The 18,281-nt window shown below is 47.7% G+C and overlaps 1 protein-coding gene across 4 annotated transcripts in view; it reads left to right on the top strand.

Annotated features, from left to right (window-relative positions):
• The window catches only part of l3mbtl2 (L3MBTL histone methyl-lysine binding protein 2), a 28,520-nt gene that overhangs the window by 8,917 nt on the left and 1,322 nt on the right, over window positions 1–18,281 (top strand). For 3 of the 4 annotated variants that reach the window (XM_064933571.1, XM_064933568.1, XM_064933569.1), the window contains exons 9-18: window positions 6,538–6,626; window positions 6,764–7,013; window positions 7,107–7,168; window positions 7,353–7,457; window positions 9,196–9,291; window positions 12,862–13,012; window positions 16,849–16,931; window positions 17,085–17,319; window positions 17,694–17,738; window positions 17,862–18,020. In XM_064933571.1, the coding sequence (XP_064789643.1) occupies window positions 6,538–6,626; window positions 6,764–7,013; window positions 7,107–7,168; window positions 7,353–7,457; window positions 9,196–9,291; window positions 12,862–13,012; window positions 16,849–16,931; window positions 17,085–17,319; window positions 17,694–17,738; window positions 17,862–18,020 (1,275 nt within the window). The remainder of the gene's footprint in view (window positions 1–6,537; window positions 6,627–6,763; window positions 7,014–7,106; window positions 7,169–7,352; window positions 7,458–9,195; window positions 9,292–12,861; window positions 13,013–16,848; window positions 16,932–17,084; window positions 17,320–17,693; window positions 17,739–17,861; window positions 18,021–18,281) is intronic. The other variant, XM_064933572.1, reaches the window with a different exon arrangement.

Genomic DNA, 18,281 nt, shown 5'->3' with positions numbered 1-18,281 from the left:
CTGTCCACCTACTCTGCGTCTCACAAAGTCACGGCGGGTGGAACCAAAAATCTCTCATTTGGACTCATCAGACAGATTTTCACCGGTCTAATGTCCATTGCTCGTGTTTCTTGGCTCAAGCAAGTCTTTTGTTATTATTGGTGTTCTTTAGTAGTGGTTTCTTTGCAGCAATTCGATCATGAAGGCCTGATTCACGCAGTCTCCGCTGAACAGTTGATGTTGAGATGTCTGCTACTTGAACTCTGAAGCATTTACAGTTGAAGTCGGACGTTTACATGCACTTAAATGACTTGCAGTCATTTAAACACAAATTTCTTGTTAACAAACTATAGTTTTGGCAAGTCTGTTAGGACATCTACTTTGTTTTTCCAACAATTGTTTACTGACAGATTATTTCACTTATCATTTACTATCACAATTCCAGTGGGTCAGAAAGTTTACATACTCTAAGTTGACTGTGCCTTTAAACAGCTTGGAAAATTCCAGAAAATGATGTCATGGCTTTAGAGGCTTCTGATAGGCTAATTTACATAATTTGAGTCAATTGGAGGTGTACCTGTGGATGTATTTCAAGGCCTACCTTCAAACTCAGTGCCTCTTTGCTTGACATCATAGGACAATTAAAAGAAATCAGCCAAGACCTCATAAAAACAATTGTAAACCTCCACAAGTCTGGTTCATCATTGGGAGCCATTTCCAAATGCCTGAAGGTACCACGTTCATCTGTACAAACAATAGTGCGCAAGTATAAACACCATGGGACCACGCAGCCATCATACTGCTCAGGAAGGAGACACGTTCTGTCTCCTAGAGATGAACGTACTTTGGTGAGAAAAGTGCAAATCAATCCCAGAACAACAGCAAAGGACCTTGTGAAGATGCTGGAGGAAACGGGTACAAAAGTATCTATGTCCACAGTAAAACAAGTCCTATATCGACATAACCTGAAAGGCAGCTCATCAAGGAAGAAGCCATTGCTCCTAAACCGCCATAAAAAAATCCAGACTACAGTTTACAACTGCACATGAGGACAAAGATCATAGTTTTTGGAGAAATGTCCTCTGGTCTGATGAAACAAAAATAGAACTGTTTGGCCATATTGACCATCATTATGTTTGGAGGAAAACGGGGGAGGCTTACAAGCTGAAGAACACCATCCCAACCGTGAAGCACGGGGGTGGCAGCATCATGTTGTGGGGGTGCTTTGCTGCAGGAAGGACTGGTGCACTTCACAAAATAAATAGCATCAAGAGGCATGTAAATTATCTCAAGACAACAGTCAGGAAGTTAAAGCTTGGTTGCAAATGGGTCTTCCAAATGGTCAATGACCCCAAGCATACTTCCAAAGTTGTGGCAAAATGGCTTGATGACAACAACGTCAAGGTATTGGAGTGGCCATCACAAAGCCCTGACCTCAATCCTATAGAAAATATGTGGGCAGAACTGAAAAAGTGTGTGCGTGCAAGGAGGCTTACAAACCTGACTCCGTTACACCAGCTCTGTCAGGAGGAATGGGCCAAAAATCACCCAACTTATTGTGGGAAGCTTGTGGAAGGCTACTTGAAACGTTTGACCCAAGTTAAACAATTTGAAAGGCAATGCTACCAAATACTAATTGAGTGTTTGTAAACTTCTGACCAACTGGGAATGTCATGAAGGAAATAAAAGCTGAAATAAATCATTCTCTCTACTAATTATTCTGACATTTCACACTCTTACAATAAAGTGGTGATTCTAATTAGCCTAAGACAGGACATTTTTACTAGGATTAAATGTCAGGAATTGTGAAAAACTGCGTTTAATTTTTTTTTTTTTTGGCTAAGGTGTAAACGTCAGACTGCAACTTCTGAGGCTGGTAACTCTAATGAACTCTGGGTTAGGGTTTCCTGTGGTGGTTCTCATGAGCGCCAGTTTCATCATAGCGCTTGATGGTTTTTGCGACTGCACTTGAAGAAGTTCTTTAAATTTTGGTAAAAAGACTTGGTCTTTTACCAAATAGGGGTAGCTTCTGTATACCGCCCCTACCTTGTCACAACAAAATTGTCCCAAACACATTAACTTTCAACAGGTGTTAGTTTAAATTAATTCAAGGTGACTACCTCATGAGTCTGGTTGAGAGAATGCCAAGAGTGTGCAAAGCTGTCATCAAAGCAAAGGATGGCTACTTTGAAGAATCTAAAATATATTTTGATTTGTTTAACACTTTTTTTGGTTACTACATGATTCCATATGTTTTTTCATAGTGTTGATGTCTTCTATTATTCTACAATGTAGACAATAAATAAAAACCCTTGAATGAGTAGGTGTCAACTTTTGACTGGTACTGTATGTGTGCATATGTGCGTATATTTATTATTTCCAATTGTATGTTTTATTACATTTTTATGTGTGCTGCTTTTGTTGTTAAGGGGAGGGAGGTGTTTCAATAAGTATAAGGGGATAAAAGGATGTACCTGTTCAAGTTGTAATTTGTGTTTCTTTATATTCACCCAAATCTAGATAGCTGATGTTCTGAAAGAGCTGCAAAATCTGGACCCCTACAAATCTTTCCTACCCTGTCTTTCTAATGTCTTCGAAAGCCAAGTTAACAAACCGATTACTGACCATTTAGAATCCCACTGTACCTTCTCCACTATACAATCTGGATTCAGAGCTGGTCATGGGTGCACCTCAGCCACGCTCAAGGTCCTAAACGATATCATAACCGCCATCGATACGGGACATTACTGTGCAGCCATCTTCATCGACCTGGTCAAGGCTTTCGACTCTGTCAATCACCACATTCTTATTGGCAGACTCAACAGCCTTGGTTTCTCAAATGGCTGCCTCGCCTGGTTCACCAACTACTTCTCAGACAGAGTTCAGTGTGTCAAAACGGAGGGCCTGTTGTCCGGACCTCTGGCAGTCTCTATGGGGGTGCCAGAGGGTTCAATTCTGGGGCCGACTCTCTTCTCTGTATACATCAATGATGTCGCTCTTGCTGCTGGTGATTCTCTGATCCACCTCTACGCAGACGACACCATTCTGTATACTTCTGGCCCCTCTTTGGACACTGTTAACTAACCTCCAGACGAGCTTCAATGCCATACAACTCTCCTTCAGTGGCCTCCAACTGCTCTTAAATGCAAGTAAAACTAAATGCATGCTATTCAATCGATCACTGCCCGCACCTGCCCGCTCGTCCGACTTGCGTCTCTACTCTGGACTGCTCTGACCTAGAATACGTAGACAACTACAAATACCTAGGTGTCTGGCTAGACTGTAAACTCTCCTTCCAGACTCACATTAAGCATTTCCAATCCAAAATTAAATCTAGAATCGGCTTCCTATATCGCAACAAAGCATCCTTCACTCATGCTGCCAAACATACCCTTGTAAAACTGACCGTCCTACTGATCCTCGACTTTGGCGATGTCATCTATAAAATAGCCTCCAACACTCTACTCAACTAATTGGATGCAGCCTATCACAGTGCCATCTGTTTTGTCACCAAAGCCCCATATACTACCCACCACTGCGACCTGTACGCTCTCGTTGGTTGGCCCTCGCTTCATACTCGTCGCCAAACCCACTGGCTCCAGGTCATCTACAAGTCTCTGCTAGGTAAAGCCCCGCCTTATCTCAGCTCACTGGCCACCATAGCAGCACCCACTCGTAGCACGCGCTCCAGCAGGTATACCTCACTGGTCACCTCCAAAGCCAATTTCTCCTTTGGTTGCCTTTCCTTCCAGTTCTCTGCTGCCAATGTCTGGAACGAACTGCAAAAATCTCTGAAGCTGGAGTCTCTTTCTTCCCTCACTAGCTTTAAACACCAGCTGTCAGAACAGCTCACAGATCACTGCACCTGTACATAGCACATCTGTAAACAGCCCATCTATCTACCTCATCCCCATACTGTATTTATTTATTTATCTTGCTTCTTTGCACCCCAGTATCTCTACTTGCACATTCATCTTCTGCATATCTACAATTCCAGTGTTTTAATTGCTATATTGTAATTACTTCACCACCATGGCCTATTTATTTCCTTAACTCCCTTATCTTATCTCATTTACACTCACTGTATATAGACTTAGTCAATAATACAGCAGAAAAAATAAAACAATGTTTTGTTTATTCCATGTGTAACTCTTTGTTGTTGTATGTGTCGAATTGCTATGCTTTCTTGGCCAGGTCGCAGTTGCGAATGAGAACTTGTTCTCAACTAGCCTACCTGGTTATATAAAGTTGAAATTAATAAAATTGCCAATAAAAATGTATATATTTTTTTTTTTTTCTTTAATTAAAAGTAATGCACTCGAAACAAAAAGAAATGAGACTAGATGGTTCTCTAACTTGGAGTCCACCTGTGGTTAATTCAATTGATTGCGTTCAACACCATAGTGCCCACAGAGATCATCACTGAGCAAAGGACCCTTGGACTAAACACTTCCCTCAGTAACTGGATCCTGGACTTCCTGATGGGCTGCCCCCAAGTGGTACAGGTAGGCAACAACACGTCTGCCATGCTGATTCTCAACACTGGAGCCCCTCAAGGGTGCGTGCTTAGTCCCCTCCTGTGCTCCCTGTTCACCCACGACTGTGTGACCAAACACGACTCCAACACCATAATTAAGTTTGCTGATGACAACAGTGGTAGGCCTGATTACCGACCATGATGAGACAGCCTATAGGGAGGTCAGAGACTGCCAGGACAATAACCTCTCCCTCAATGTGAGCAAGACAAAGGAGCTGATCGTGGTCTACAGGAAAAGGCGGGCCAAACAGGCCCTCATTAACATTGACGGGGCTGGAGAGGAGCTGGTCGAGAGTTTCAAGTTCCTTGGTGTCCACATCACCAACAAACTATCATGGTCCAAACACACCTAGACAGTCGTGAAGAAGGCATGACCACACCTTTTCCCACCTCAGGAGACTGAAAAGATTTGTCATGGGTCCCCAGATCCTCAAAGTTCTACAGCTCCACCATCAGGAGCATCCTGACCGGTTGCATCACGGGCTGGTATGGCAACCGCTCGTTATCTGACCTTGAAGGCGCTAAAGAGGGTAGTGCGTACAGCCCAGTACATCACTGGGGCCGAGTTCCTGCCACCCAGTACCTATATACTAGTCGGTGTCCAAAAAATTGTCAAAGACTCCAGTCACCCAAGTCATAGAATGTTCTCTCTGCTACCTCACGGCAAGCAGTACCGGATTACCAAGTCTAGGACCAAAGGGCTTCGTAACAGCTTCTACCCCCAAGCCATGAGACTGCTGAACAATTATGTAAATAGTCCGGGTAGCCATTTGATTATCTATGCATAGTCATTTTTACCAGTACCTATGTGTACAATTAACTAACCTGTACCCCCAGCACATTGACTCTGTACAGGTACCCCCTGTATATGGCCTCGTTATTGTTATTTTATTGTTTTTTTTTATTATTATTTTACTTAAGAAAATATTTACCAAATTAACTGAACTCTTTCTTGAACTGCATTGTTGGTTAAGGGCTTGTAAGTAAGCATTTCACAGTAAGGTCTGTTGTGTTTGGCACATGACAAAGTTTGATTTTGATTTGACAGGATTTGGAAAAGCATACCTGTCTATATAAGGTCCCACAGTTGAAAAAACCAAGCCATGAGGTCGAAGGAATTGTCCATAGATCTCAGAGACAGGATTGTGTCCAGGCACAGATCTGGGGAAGTGTTCCAAAACATGTCTGCAGCATTGAAGGTCCCCAAGAACACAGTGGACACCATAATTCGTACATGCAAGAAATTTTGACCCACCAAGACTCTTCCTAGAGCTGAGAAAACAAGATTCTCTGGTCTGATGAAACCAAGGTTTAACTATTTGGCCTGAATGCCAAGCGTCATGTCTGGAGGAAAACTGGCAACATCCCTACGGTGATGCATGGGGGTGGCAGCATCATGCTATGGGGATGTTTTTCAGTGGCAGGGACTGGGAGACTCGTCAGGATTGAGGGAAAGATTAACGAAGCAAAGTACAGAGAGATTCGTGATGAAAACCAGCTCCAGAATGCTCAGGACCTCGGGCTGGGGCGACGGTTCACCTTCCAACAGGACAACGCAGGAGTGGTTTCAGGACAAGTCTCAATATCCTTGAGTGGCCCGGCCATTGACCTGAAAATAGCTGTGCAGCGACACTCCCCATCCAATCTGACAGAGCTTGAGCAAATCTACAGGGACGAATGGGAGAAACTCCCCAAATACAGGTGTGCGGAGCTTGTAGCGTCATACCTAAGGAGACTCAAGGCTGTAGTTGCTGCCAAAGGTGCTTCAACAAAGTACTAAGTAAAGGGTCTGAATACTTATGTTTAATGTAATATTTCAGTGTTTTATATTTTATAAATTTGCAAACATTTCTAAAAATCTGTTTTTGCTTTGTCATTATGGGGTATTATGTGTAGATTGATGAGAAACTAACAATTTAATCAATTTTAGAATAAGGCTGTAACGTAACAAAATGTGGAAAAATTGAAGGGGTCTGAATAGTTTCCGAATGCATGCTATTGGTTGTGTGTCCCTTTTCTAGCTGTGCACCAGAACATCTCTGACTGGAAGGAGTATCTGATGAACCGGCTGGTTGGAGCCAGAACTTTGCCTGTGGACTTCTATATGAAGGTAACGTGTGTCAGACCATACTTTTTCTTTGTGGTAGAACCAACCAAATTACCACATCTCTCCACCACTGCCCCATGTCTCTGTAATGGCCTTCCCTTCTCTCTCTGCATGTTTCTTTCTCTCTTTCTTTCTCTCAGCTGGCCGAGAGTATGAAGTGTCCGTTCCGTACTGGCATGCGTGTGGAGGTGGTGGACCGCACTCTGGTGAGCCGGACACGGCTGGCAGTGGTGGACACTGTGACCGGAGGCCGCCTAAGACTGGTCTATGAGGACGGGGAGCAGGAGGCCAAAGGGGAGCCCCTCTCTGATGTCTGGTGCCATATGTGGAGCCCCCTTCTGCACCCAGTGGGCTGGTCCAGCAAAGTGGGTCATGTCATCAAACTGGCTGGTACGGGATTAAACCAACTTGTGCACGGAGGGGGGGGGGTTGTTTTCTATGTTGATAAAGTTGAAGGTTGATAATATGAAACGTTCTTCCCAGATGTTGACCACCCAACATTCCGTAAGGTGTACTGTGATAGCGTCCCCATGCTGTTTAAGAAGGTCAGTATACAGACTGATCACATTAATCAATGTCTATCTATAGCTCATTTGTTGATGGTTTGACTAACACCAGAGGAGTCTGCAAAAGAAGCACCAATAGAGTGCTGTGTTTCTGCATGCCACAACAGCTTGTTTCATGACTGGACTTTTATAACACTGTTATGCCTCTCTGACCCCCCCACAGCCCAGGACTGTGTACATGGAAGGAGGCTTCTTTGAGGTGGGAATGAAGCTGGAGGCTATCAATCCTGTAAACCTGGGCAACATCTGTGTGGCCACTATACACAAGGTAATGATTGAGAGGATTCTCATTCTTGGCTGCAATGCTGTGATCTTTTAACTAATATTGTCTATGTACACTTAATTTGGCTCTATACTCCAACATTTTGGACTTGATATTAAATGTTTTATATGAGGTGACAGAACAGAATGTCACCTTTTATTTGAGGGTATTTTCACGTTTTTCGGTTTAGAAATTAAAGCACTATGTATCTAGTCCCTCCATTTGAGGGTGTCATAAGTATTTGCACAAATGTACTTATAGTGTATTAAATTAGGGATTCAAATGGATTTAATTGTAATTTTTTGTCAACGATCTACACAAAATACTCTAATTTCAAAGGAAGATAAATAATAATATGAAAAATAAATTGGTGTTCTATCTTGATTTTAGATAATTATTCAATGCATGTTAGAATCCCCTTTGGCAGTGATTACAGCTGTGAGTCTTTCTGGGTAAGTCTGGATAGTACAATATTTGCACATTCTTTAAAAAACAAGTTGGTTATTGATCTTTGCTAGACAGTCATTTTCATGTCTTGTCATATATTTTAAAGCTGATTTTAAGTCAAAACTGTAACTCAGCCACTCAGGAACATTCAATGATGTCTTGGTAAACAACTCCACTGTAGATTTGGCCTTGTGTTTTAGGTTATTGTCCTGATGAAATGTGAATTTGTCTCCCAGTGTCCGTTGGAAAGCAGACTGAACCAGGTTTTCCCCAAGGATTTTGCCTGTGCTTAGAGCTATTCCATTTTTTTGTATCTTAAACTCCCTAGTCCTTGCCGATGACAAGCAAAACCCATAACATGAAGCAGCCACCACCATGCTTGAAAATATAAAGAGTGGTACTCCCAAATATAACACTTTCTTTTCAAGACATAATTTATTTTCCACAGTTTTTGCAGTATTACTTCAGTGCCTTATTGCAGAAAGGTTGCATGTTTTGGTATATGTTTATTCTGTACAGGCTTTCCTCTTCACTCTGTCATTTAGGTTAGTATTGTGGAGTAACTCAAATGTTGTTGATCCATCTTCAATGTCCTCCTATCGCAGCCATTAAACTGTAACTGTTTAAAAGCAGGGTTTCCCTATCTCGGCCCGAGGGACCCCAAGGGGTTCATGTTTTGGTTTTTGCCCTAGCACTACACATCTGATTGAAATGAACTCATCATCAAGCTTTGATTATTTAAATCAGCTGTGTAGTGCTTTAATGGCTTCTTCTGTCCAGCAAACTTGTGATTCAACCTGTTAAAAATAAATGTTTTTTTCACCTTTATTTAACCAGGTCGGCCAGTTGAGAACAAGTTCTCATTTACAACTGCGACCTGGCCAAGATAAAGCAAAGCAGTGCAACAAACACAACAGAGTTACACATGGGATAAACAAATGTACAATCAATAACACAATAGAAAAATCTGTATACAGTGTGTGCAAATGAAGTAAGAAGGTAAGACAATAAATAGGCCAACAGTGGCGAAGTAATTACAATTTAGCAATTTACACTGGAGTGATATATGTGAGGATGATGTGCAAGTAGAAATACTGGTGTGCAAAAGAGCAGAAAAACTAAAACAAATATGGGGATGAGGAAGGTAGTTGGTTGGATGGGCTATTTACAGATGGGCTGTGTACAGCTGCAGCGATCGAAAGCTGCTCTGACAGCTGGTGCCTAAAGTTAGTGAGGGAGATATGTCTCCAACTTCAGTGATTTTTATATTTATTTATTTTTTTGCAATTTGTTCCAGTCACTGGTAGCAGAGAACTGGAAGGAAAGGCGGCCAAAGGAGGTGTTCGCTTTGGGGATGACCAGTGAAATATACCTGCTGGAGCGCATGCTGCGGGTGGGTGTTGCTATGGTGACCAGTGAGCATAGATAAGGCAGAGCTTTACCTCGCAAAGACTTACAGATGACCTGGAGCCAGTGGGTTTGGCTACGGATATGTAGTGAGGGCCAGCCAACGAGAGCATACAGGTCGCAGTGGTGGGTAGTATATGGGTCTTTGGTGACAAAACAGATGGCACTGTGATAGACTACATCCAATTTGTTGAGTCGAGTGTTGGAGGCTATTTTGTAAATGACATCGCCGAAGTCAAGGATTGGTAGGGTAGTCAGTTTTTACAAGGGTATGTTTGGCAGCATGAGTGAAGGAGGCTTTGTTGCGAAATAGCAAGCCGATTCTAGATTTAACTATGGATTGGAGATGCTTAATGTGAGTCTGGAAGGAGAGTTTACAGTCTTGCCAGACACCTAGGTATTTATAGTTGTCCACATATTCTAAGTCAGAACCGTCCAGAGTAGTGATGCTAGTCGGGCAGGTGGGTGCTGGCAGCGATCAGTTGAAGAGCATGCATTTAGTTTTACAAGTATTTAAGAGCAGCTGGAGGCCACGGAAGGAGTGTTGTATGGCGTTGAAGCTCGTCTGGAGGGTTGTTAACAGTGTCCAAAGAAGGGCCAGATGTATACAGAATGGTGCCGTCTGCATAGAATCACCCGCAGCAAGAGCGACATTTTTGATATATACAGAGAAAAAAGTTGACCCGAGAGTTGAACCCTGTGGCACCCCTTAGACTGCCAGAGGTCCGGACAATAGGCCCTCCAATTTGACACACTGAACTCTATTTGAGAAGTAGTTAGTGAACCAGGCGAGGCAGTCATTCGAGATACCAAGGCTGTTGAGTCTGCCGATAAGAATACAGTGATTGACAGAGTCGAAAGCCTTGGCCAGGTTGATGAAGACGGCTGTACAGTACTGTCTTTTATCGATGGCAGTTATGATGTCATTTACGACCTTGAGCGTGGCTGAGGTACACCCGTGACCAGCTCGGAAACCAGATTGCATAGCGGAGAAGGTATGGGGGGATTCAAAATGGTCAGGGAACTGTTTGTTCACTTGGCTTTCGAAGACTTAAGAAAGGCAGGGCAGGATGGATATAGGTCTGTAACACTTTTGGGATTTGGGTGTGGAGCTGTTGGCCGGGTTTGGGATTGCCAGGTGCAATATTGAAATTCTCGATTATCGTGGATTTATCAGGGGTGACAGTATTTCCTAGTCTCAGTGCAGTGGGCAGCTGGGAGGAGGTACTCTTATTCTCCATGGACTTTACAGTGTCCCCAAACTTTGGAATTAGTGCTGCAGAATGCAAATTTCTGTTTGAAATTTCTGTCCCAACTGACTGCATGTATTGGTTCCTGACTTCCCTGAAAAGTTGAATATTGTGGGGACTATTCGAAGCTAGTGCAGTGCACCAGGGTTTTTGTGCTGGTCAAGGGCAGTCAGGTCTGGAGTGAACCACGGGCTATATCTATTCTTAGTTCTACATTTTTTGAAAGGGGCATGCTTATTTAAGATGGTGAGGAAAGCACTTTTAAGGAACAACCAGGCATCCTCTACTGATGAGATGAGGTCAATATCCTTCCATGATACCCGGGCCAAGTCGATTAGAAAGGCCTGTGCGCAGAAGTGTTTCAGGAAGCGTTTGACAGTGATGAGGGTTGGTCGTTTGACCGCGGACCCACTACGGACGCAGGCAATGAGGCAGTGATCGCTGAGATCCTGGTTGAAAACAGCAGAGGTGTATTTAGAGGGCAAGTTGATCAGGATGATATCTATGAGGGTGCCCATGTTTTACGGATTTGGGGTTGTACATGGTGTAGGTTCCTTGATAACTTGTGTGAGATTGAGGGCATCTAGCTTTGATTGTAGGACGTCCAGAGTGTTAAGCATATCCCAATTTAGGTCACCTAGCAGCACGATCTCTGACGATAGATGGGGGGGCTATCAATTCACAAATGGTGTCCAGGGCACAGCTGGGAGCTGAGGGGGTCTATAACAAGCGGCAACAGTGAGGGACTTATTCCTGGAGAGATGGATCTTTTAAAAGTAGAAGTAGAATTCCGTCCCCTTTAGCACTTCTGTCTTGACGGAAAATGTTGTAATTAGGGATGGAAATGTCAAAAATGTTGGTTGCCTTCCTAAGCCAGGATACAGACATGGCTAGGACGTCTGGGTTGGAGGAGCGTGCTAAAGCAGTGAATAAAGCAAACTTATGGAGGAGGCTTCTGATGTTAACATGCATGAAACCAAGGCTTTTACGGTTACAGGAGTCAACCAATGGGAGCACCTTGGTGTGATGCTGGAGGCTACAGGGCCTAGGTTAACCTCTACATCACCAGAGGAACAGAGGAGGAGGAGGAGGATAAGGGTACGGCTAAAGGCTGTAAGAACTGGTCGTCTAGTGCGTTGGGGACAGAGAATAAAAGGAGCAGATTTCTGGGCGTGGAAGAACAGATTCAGGGCATAATGTACAGACAAGCGTGTGGTTGGTTGTGAGTACAGTGGAGGTAAACCGAGGCAGAGTGACGCTGAGAGCGGTTGCGACTGGAGGCAACCAGTTAAGCCAGGTGAGGTCTCCGCATGTGTGAAGGGTACGACAAAAGAGCTATCTATGTCATTTAGGATGGGGCTGGGGGCTCTTTAGTGAAATAAAACAATAATAACTAACCTAAACAGCAGTTGACAGGCATATTGACATTAGGGAGAGGCATGAGTAGCCGAGTGATCATAGGGTCCAATAAGCAGCAATAGGTGAGTCAGGGAGCCATTCGGTAGTCGCTACTACACTTGGCGAGCTGGAGACACGGTAATTCAGAAAACTAGTGGGCCGTGGCCAGCAGATGGATTTTCGACGACGTCGCAACGGAAAAGCCTGTTGAAACCACCTCTGACGATTACGCCGGCAGACCAGTCGTGATGGATCGGCGGGGCTCCGTGTCGGCAATTAAGGGTCCAGGCCAATTGGCAGAAGAAGTATTGTAGCCCAAGAATTAGCTGATGGACCTCTTCGGCTAGCCAGGAGATGGGCCTAGCTCGAGGCTAGCTCAAGTCTAACTGCTGCTTGCTTCGGGACAAAGACGTTCGCCAGGAGTAGCCACTCGGATTTCAGCTAGCTAGGTGCGATGATCCGGTGTAAAGGTCCAGAGCTTGCTGTAGGAATTCAGAGATGTGGTTGAGTAAAAACAGTCCGATATGCTCTGGGTTGATACCGCGCTGTACAGTCTGGCTGGTATTGACCGAGCTAAGGCTGGCTGGTGTCCGAGTCAACGGTGAAGACCCCTTGCAGTGGCTAACTGACTACTAGCAAGTGAGCTGGCGAGCTTCTGATGGGGGTTCCGGTTCTAAAGTATAAAAATAGCAGATCCGTACCACATTGGGTGAGGCGGGTTGCAGGAGAGTATATTCAGTCCGTAAATGAAAATTGAGATAAAAATATATACAAAAAAATATGGGGGGAAAACGAGGAAAACAATTATTTACACAGGATAAGACAAAACACACGTCTGACTGCTACGCCATCTTGGATTACCTTGAAATGGAGTCCAGGAAACTGTTGTTACTCTGTCTTTCTCCCAGGTGCTGTTGGATGGCTACCTGATGGTGGGCATTGATGGCACAGATGTGTCGGGTGATGGGTCTGACTGGTTCTGCTACCATGCTTCCTCCCATGCCATCCTACCCAAGGGATATTGCCAGAAGCACAACATCCAGCTCACACCACCCCCTGGTAATACCCTACACTCTCTCCCCCCTACTCTCTATCTCTCTCCCCCCTACTCTCTATCTCTCTCCCCCTACTCTCTATCTCTCTCCCCCTACTCTCTATCTCTCCCCCTACTCTCTCTCTCTCCCCCTACTCTCTCTCTCTCTCCCCCCTACTCTCTCTCTCCCCCCTACTCTCTCTCTCCCCCATACTCTCTCTCTCTCCCCCTACTCTCTCTCTCCCCCTACTCTCTCTCTCCCCCTACTCTCTCTCTCCCCCCCCTCTCTCTCCCCCCCCCACTCTCTCTCTCTCCCCCTACTCTCTCTCTCTCCCCCCCTACTCTCTCTCTCTCCCCCTACTCTCTCCCTCTCTCTCTCTCCCCCTACTCTCTCTCTCTCTCTCTCCCCCTACTCTCTCTCCCCTACTCTCTCTCTCTCTCTCTCTCTTCCCCCCTACTCTCTCTCTCTCTCCCCCCTACTCTCTCTCTCTCCCCCCCCTACTCTCTCTCCCCCCCTACTCTCTCTCCCCCTACTCTCTCTCCCCCTACTCTCTCTCCCCCTACTCTCTCTCCCCCCTACTACTCTCTCTCTCCCCCTACTCTCTCTCTCCCCCCCTACTCTCTCTCTCCCCCTACTCTCTCTCTCCCCCCTACTCTACTCTCTCTCTCTCCCCCTACTCTCTCTCTCCCCCTACTCTCTCTCTCTCCCCCCTACTCTCTCTCTCTCCCCCCTACTCTCTCTCACTCCCCCTACTCTCTCTCTCTCCCCCCTACTCTCTCTCTCTCTCCCCTACTCTCTCTCTCTTTTCCCCCTACTCTCTCTCTCTCTCCCCCCCCTACTCTCTCTCCCCCCTCTCTCTCTCCCCCCTACTCTCTCTCTCCCCCCTACTCTCTCCCCCCCTACTCTCTCTCTCTCCCCCTACTCTCTCCCCCCTACTCTCTCTCTCTCCCCCTACTCTCTCCCCCTACTCTCTCCCCCTACTCTCTCCCCCTACTCTCTCCCCCTACTCTCTCTCTCCCCCTACTCTCTCTCTCCCCCCCTACTCTCTCTCTCCCCCCCTACTCTCTCTCTCCCCCTACTCTCTCTCTCCCCCTACTCTCTCTCTCTCTTCCCTACTCTCTCTCTCTCCCCCTACTCTCTCTCCCCTACTCTCTCTCTCCCCCTACTCTCTCTCTCTCCCCCTACTCTCTCTCTCCCCCCCCTTCTCTCTCTCTCTCCCCCTTCTCTCTCTCTCTCCCCCTACTCTCTCTCTCTCCCCCCCTACTCTCTCTCTCTCCCCCCCTACTCTCTCTCTCTCCCCCTACTCTCTCTCTCTCTCCCCCTACTCTCTCTCTCTCCCCCTACTCTCTCTCTCTCTCCCCCCCCTACTCTCTCTCTCTCCCCCCTACTCTCTCTCTCTCCCCTACTCTCTCTCTCCCCTACTCTCTCTCTCCCCCCTACTCTCTCTCTCTCCCCCTACTCTCTCTCCCCCCCTACTCTCTCTCTCTCCCCTACTCTCTCTCTCTCCCCCTACTACTCTCTCTCTCCCCCTACTCTCTCTCTCTCCCCCCTACTCTCTCTCCCTCCCCCCTACTCTCTCTCTCTCCCCCCTACTCTCTCTCTCCCCCCTACTCTCTCTCCCCCCTACTCTCTCTCCCCCTACTCTCTCTCCCCCTACTCTCTCTCCCCGCTACTCTCTCTCTCCCCCTGCTCTCTCTCCCCCTGCTCTCTCTCCCCTGCTCTCTCTCCCCCCTGCTCTCTCTCCCCCTGCTCTCTCTCCCCTGCTCTCTCTCCCCCTGCTCTCTCTCCCCCTGCTCTCTCTCCCCCTGCTCTCTCTCCCCCTGCTCTCTCTCCCCCTGCTCTCTCTCCCCCTTGCTCTCTCTCTCCCCCTTGCTCTCTCTCTCTCCCCCTTGCTCTCTCTCTCTCCCCCTACTCTCTCTCTCTCCCCCTACTCTCCCTCTCTCCCCCTACTCTCTCTCTCCCCTACTCTCTCTCTCTCCCCCTACTCTCTCTCTCTCTCCCCCTACTCTCTCTCTCTCCCCCCTCTCTCTCTCTCCCCCCCTACTCTCTCTCTCTCTCCCCCTCTCTCTCTCTCTCCCCTACTCGCCCCCCTACTCTCTCTCTCTCTCCCCCTACTCTCTCTCTCTCTCCCCCTCTCTCTCTCTCTCCCCCTACTCTCTCTCTCCCCCTACTCTCTCTCTCTCCCCCTACTCTCTCTCTCTCCCCCTACTCTCTCTCTCCCCCCCCTACTCTCTCTCTCTCCCCCTACTCTCTCTCTCTCTCTCCCCCTACACTCTCTCTCTCTCTCCCCCCCCTACTCTCTCTCTCTCTCCCCTACTCTCTCTCTCCCCCCTACACTCTCTCTCTCTCCCCCCTACTACTCTCCCCCCTACTCTCTCTCTCTCTCTCCCCTACTCTCCCCCCCTACTCTCTCTCTCTCTCTCCCCCTACTCTCTCTCTCTCCCCCCTACTCTCTCTCTCTCCCCCTTACTCTCTCTCTCCCCCTTACTCTCTCTCTCCCCCTACTCTCTCTCTCCCCCCCTACTCTCTCTCTCCCCCTACTCTCTCTCTCCCCCCTGCTCTCTCTCCCCCTGCTCTCTCTCCCCCCTGCTCTCTCTCCCCCTGCTCTCTCTCCCCCTGCTCTCTCCCCCCCCTGCTCTCTCTCCCCCTGCTCTCTCTCCCTACTCTCCCACTCTCCCTCTCTCCCCCCTACTCTCTCTCTCCCCCTACTCTCTCTCTCTCCCCCCCCTACTCTCTCTCTCCCCCCTACTACTCTCTCTCTCTCCCCCCTACTCTCTCTCTCTCTCTCTACTCTCTCTCTCTCTCCCCCTACTCTCTCTCTCTCTCCCCCCCCTACTCTCTCTCTCTCTCCCCTACTCTCTCTCTCTCTCCCCCTACTCTCCCCCCCCCCTACTCTCTCTCTCTCCCCCCCTACTCTCTCTCTCTCCCCCTACTCTCTCTCTCTCTCTCCCCCCTACTCTCACTCTCCCCTACTCTCCCCCTACTCTCCCCCCTCTCTCTCTCTCCCCCCTACTCTCTCTCTCTCCCCCTACTCTCTCTCTCTCCCCCTACTCTCTCTCTCCCCTACTCTCTCTCTCTCTCCCCCTACTCTCTCTCACTCTCTCCCCTACTCTCTCTCTCTCTCCCCCCCTACTCTCTCTCTCTCCCCCCCCTACTCTCCCCCCTACTCTCTCTCTCTCCCCCTACTCTCTCTCTCTCCCTCCCCTACTCTCCCCCTCTCCCCCCCTCTCTCTCTCTCCCCCCCTACTCTCCCCCTACTCTCTCTCTCTCCCCCTACTCTCTCTCCCCCCTACTCTCCCCCTACTCTCTCTCTCTCCCCCCCTACTCTCTCTCTCTCCCCCCTACTCTCTCTCTCTCTCCCCCCCCCCCTACTCTCTCTCTCTCTCCCCCTACTCTCTCTCTCTCTCCCCCTTCTCTCTCTCTCCCCTACTCTCTCTCTCTCTCCCCCACTCTCTCTCTCTCTCTCTCCCCCTACTCTCTCTCTCTCCCCCCTACACTCTCTCTCTCTCCCCCCTACTCTCTCTCTCTCTCCCCCCCTACTCTCCCCCCTACTCTCTCTCTCTCTCCCCCTACTCTCTCTCTCTCTCCCTCTACTCTCTCTCTCTCTCTCCCCCCTACTCTCTCTCTCTCTCTCCCCCCTACACTCTCTCTCTCTCTCCCCCTACTCTCTCTCTCTCTCCCCCCCTACTCTCCCCCCTACTCTCTCTCTCTCTCCCCCCTACTCTCTCTCTCTTGTTGCTCTGGTTTAATGTTTTGGGCAAACACCACCTGCATGGTGAATCTATAATAAGAATTAAGTTAGTGGTTCCACATGCAGTGTCATATCCCTTATACCGGTGGAATATTCATCTTCTCTACAAGGCTATGACTGGAAAACCTTCTCCTGGGCAAAATACCTTGAGGAGAAAGGAGCCAGAGCAGCGCCAGCACAGCTCTTCAACACGGTAACTCAAAGCTGTTTATATACCCAGTGTCATACCCGGTCTCCAGTATATGGACTTGTGAGAAGCTATTGGTACTGAGAGAGGTTTAGAAACACTGTTCTGTTTCTGGTTCTATGGCGTGTGGGCGGGTGTGACTGCGTGTGTGTCCTACAGGACGGCTCAGGTCACGGCTTCACTCAGAAAATGAAGTTGGAAGCTGTGGACCTGATGGAGCCGTGGCTGGTGTGCGTCGCCACCGTGAGGCGCTGTGTGGGCCGGCTGCTACTGCTGCACTTTGATGGCTGGGAGCCGGACTTTGACCAATGGGTGGACGTTCAGTCACCAGACATCTACCCTGTGGGCTGGTGCGAAGTCACAGGATACCAGCTCCAGCCACCCATTGGACCAGGTAAGAACTGAGGACTCAGCAGCCTGGTCTCATAGACTAGACGTAACATAGTAAATTAACATCTAAGATGCTCAAATAAGTATGATATGTTATGTTTGGTATGGTCCATAAGACAGGTTACTGAAGGCAAATCGAAATGTGTTTGGTCAGGGTGGATGGGTGGGCATATAAGGCAAACGTATAGCAATCCAAAGGTTGCCTGTTCAAATCGCTTCACGGACAACTTTAGCAACGTTGCAACTAAACTTTTTATGTCTACTCCTGGGTCCATGTTGGACCGAGGGATGGACGGCACAAACACACATACCCCACTGTTGGTGTTGATGCTTTGAGTGCCGTTTGTTTGGAATGTTTGTGTTCTCTCCTTTTCGTAGATCCTGTTGCAAGTCGCAAGAAACACAAGCCTATGGGGAAAAAGAGTACGTCCTCCCAAAACCATCCCACACCACAGATACTAACTAAACCAGATAAACCACTTGTAGATTCAACCATGCAACTCAATGTTTTCCTCTGTTGTAACCCTCTCTCTTTGCACGTTCCAGAGAAAAGGATGGTGAAGAAGAAACTGGCGAACCTCATCTCCAAGAACCGCCCCCCAAGACGTCCGAGCCAACAGTCTGAACCTGAGGCCGGAACCCCAGAACAGTCAGACCACACATCCGTCACACAGCAGATTAAGGCTGAAACTGAGGAGCAGGAGAGTGAGTAGACACACATCCCTCACACAGCAGATTAAGACTGAAACTGAGGAGCAGTAGAGTGGGTAGACACACATCCGTCACACAGCAGATTAAGGCTGAAACTGAGGAGCAGTAGAGTGGGTAGACACACATCCGTCACACAGCAGATTAAGACTGAAACTGAGGAGCAGTAGAGTGGGTAGACACACATCCGTCACACAGCAGATTAAGGCTGAACCTGAGGAGCAGGAGAGTGAGTAGACACACATCCGTCACACAGCA

Source organism: Oncorhynchus masou, chromosome 24, assembly GCF_036934945.1.
Source record: "Oncorhynchus masou masou isolate Uvic2021 chromosome 24, UVic_Omas_1.1, whole genome shotgun sequence".
In the NCBI taxonomy this organism is placed as follows: Eukaryota; Metazoa; Chordata; class Actinopteri; order Salmoniformes; family Salmonidae; genus Oncorhynchus; species Oncorhynchus masou.
The sequence above is the reverse complement of the archived record's forward strand: the minus strand, read 5'-3'. Positions and strand labels throughout refer to the sequence as shown.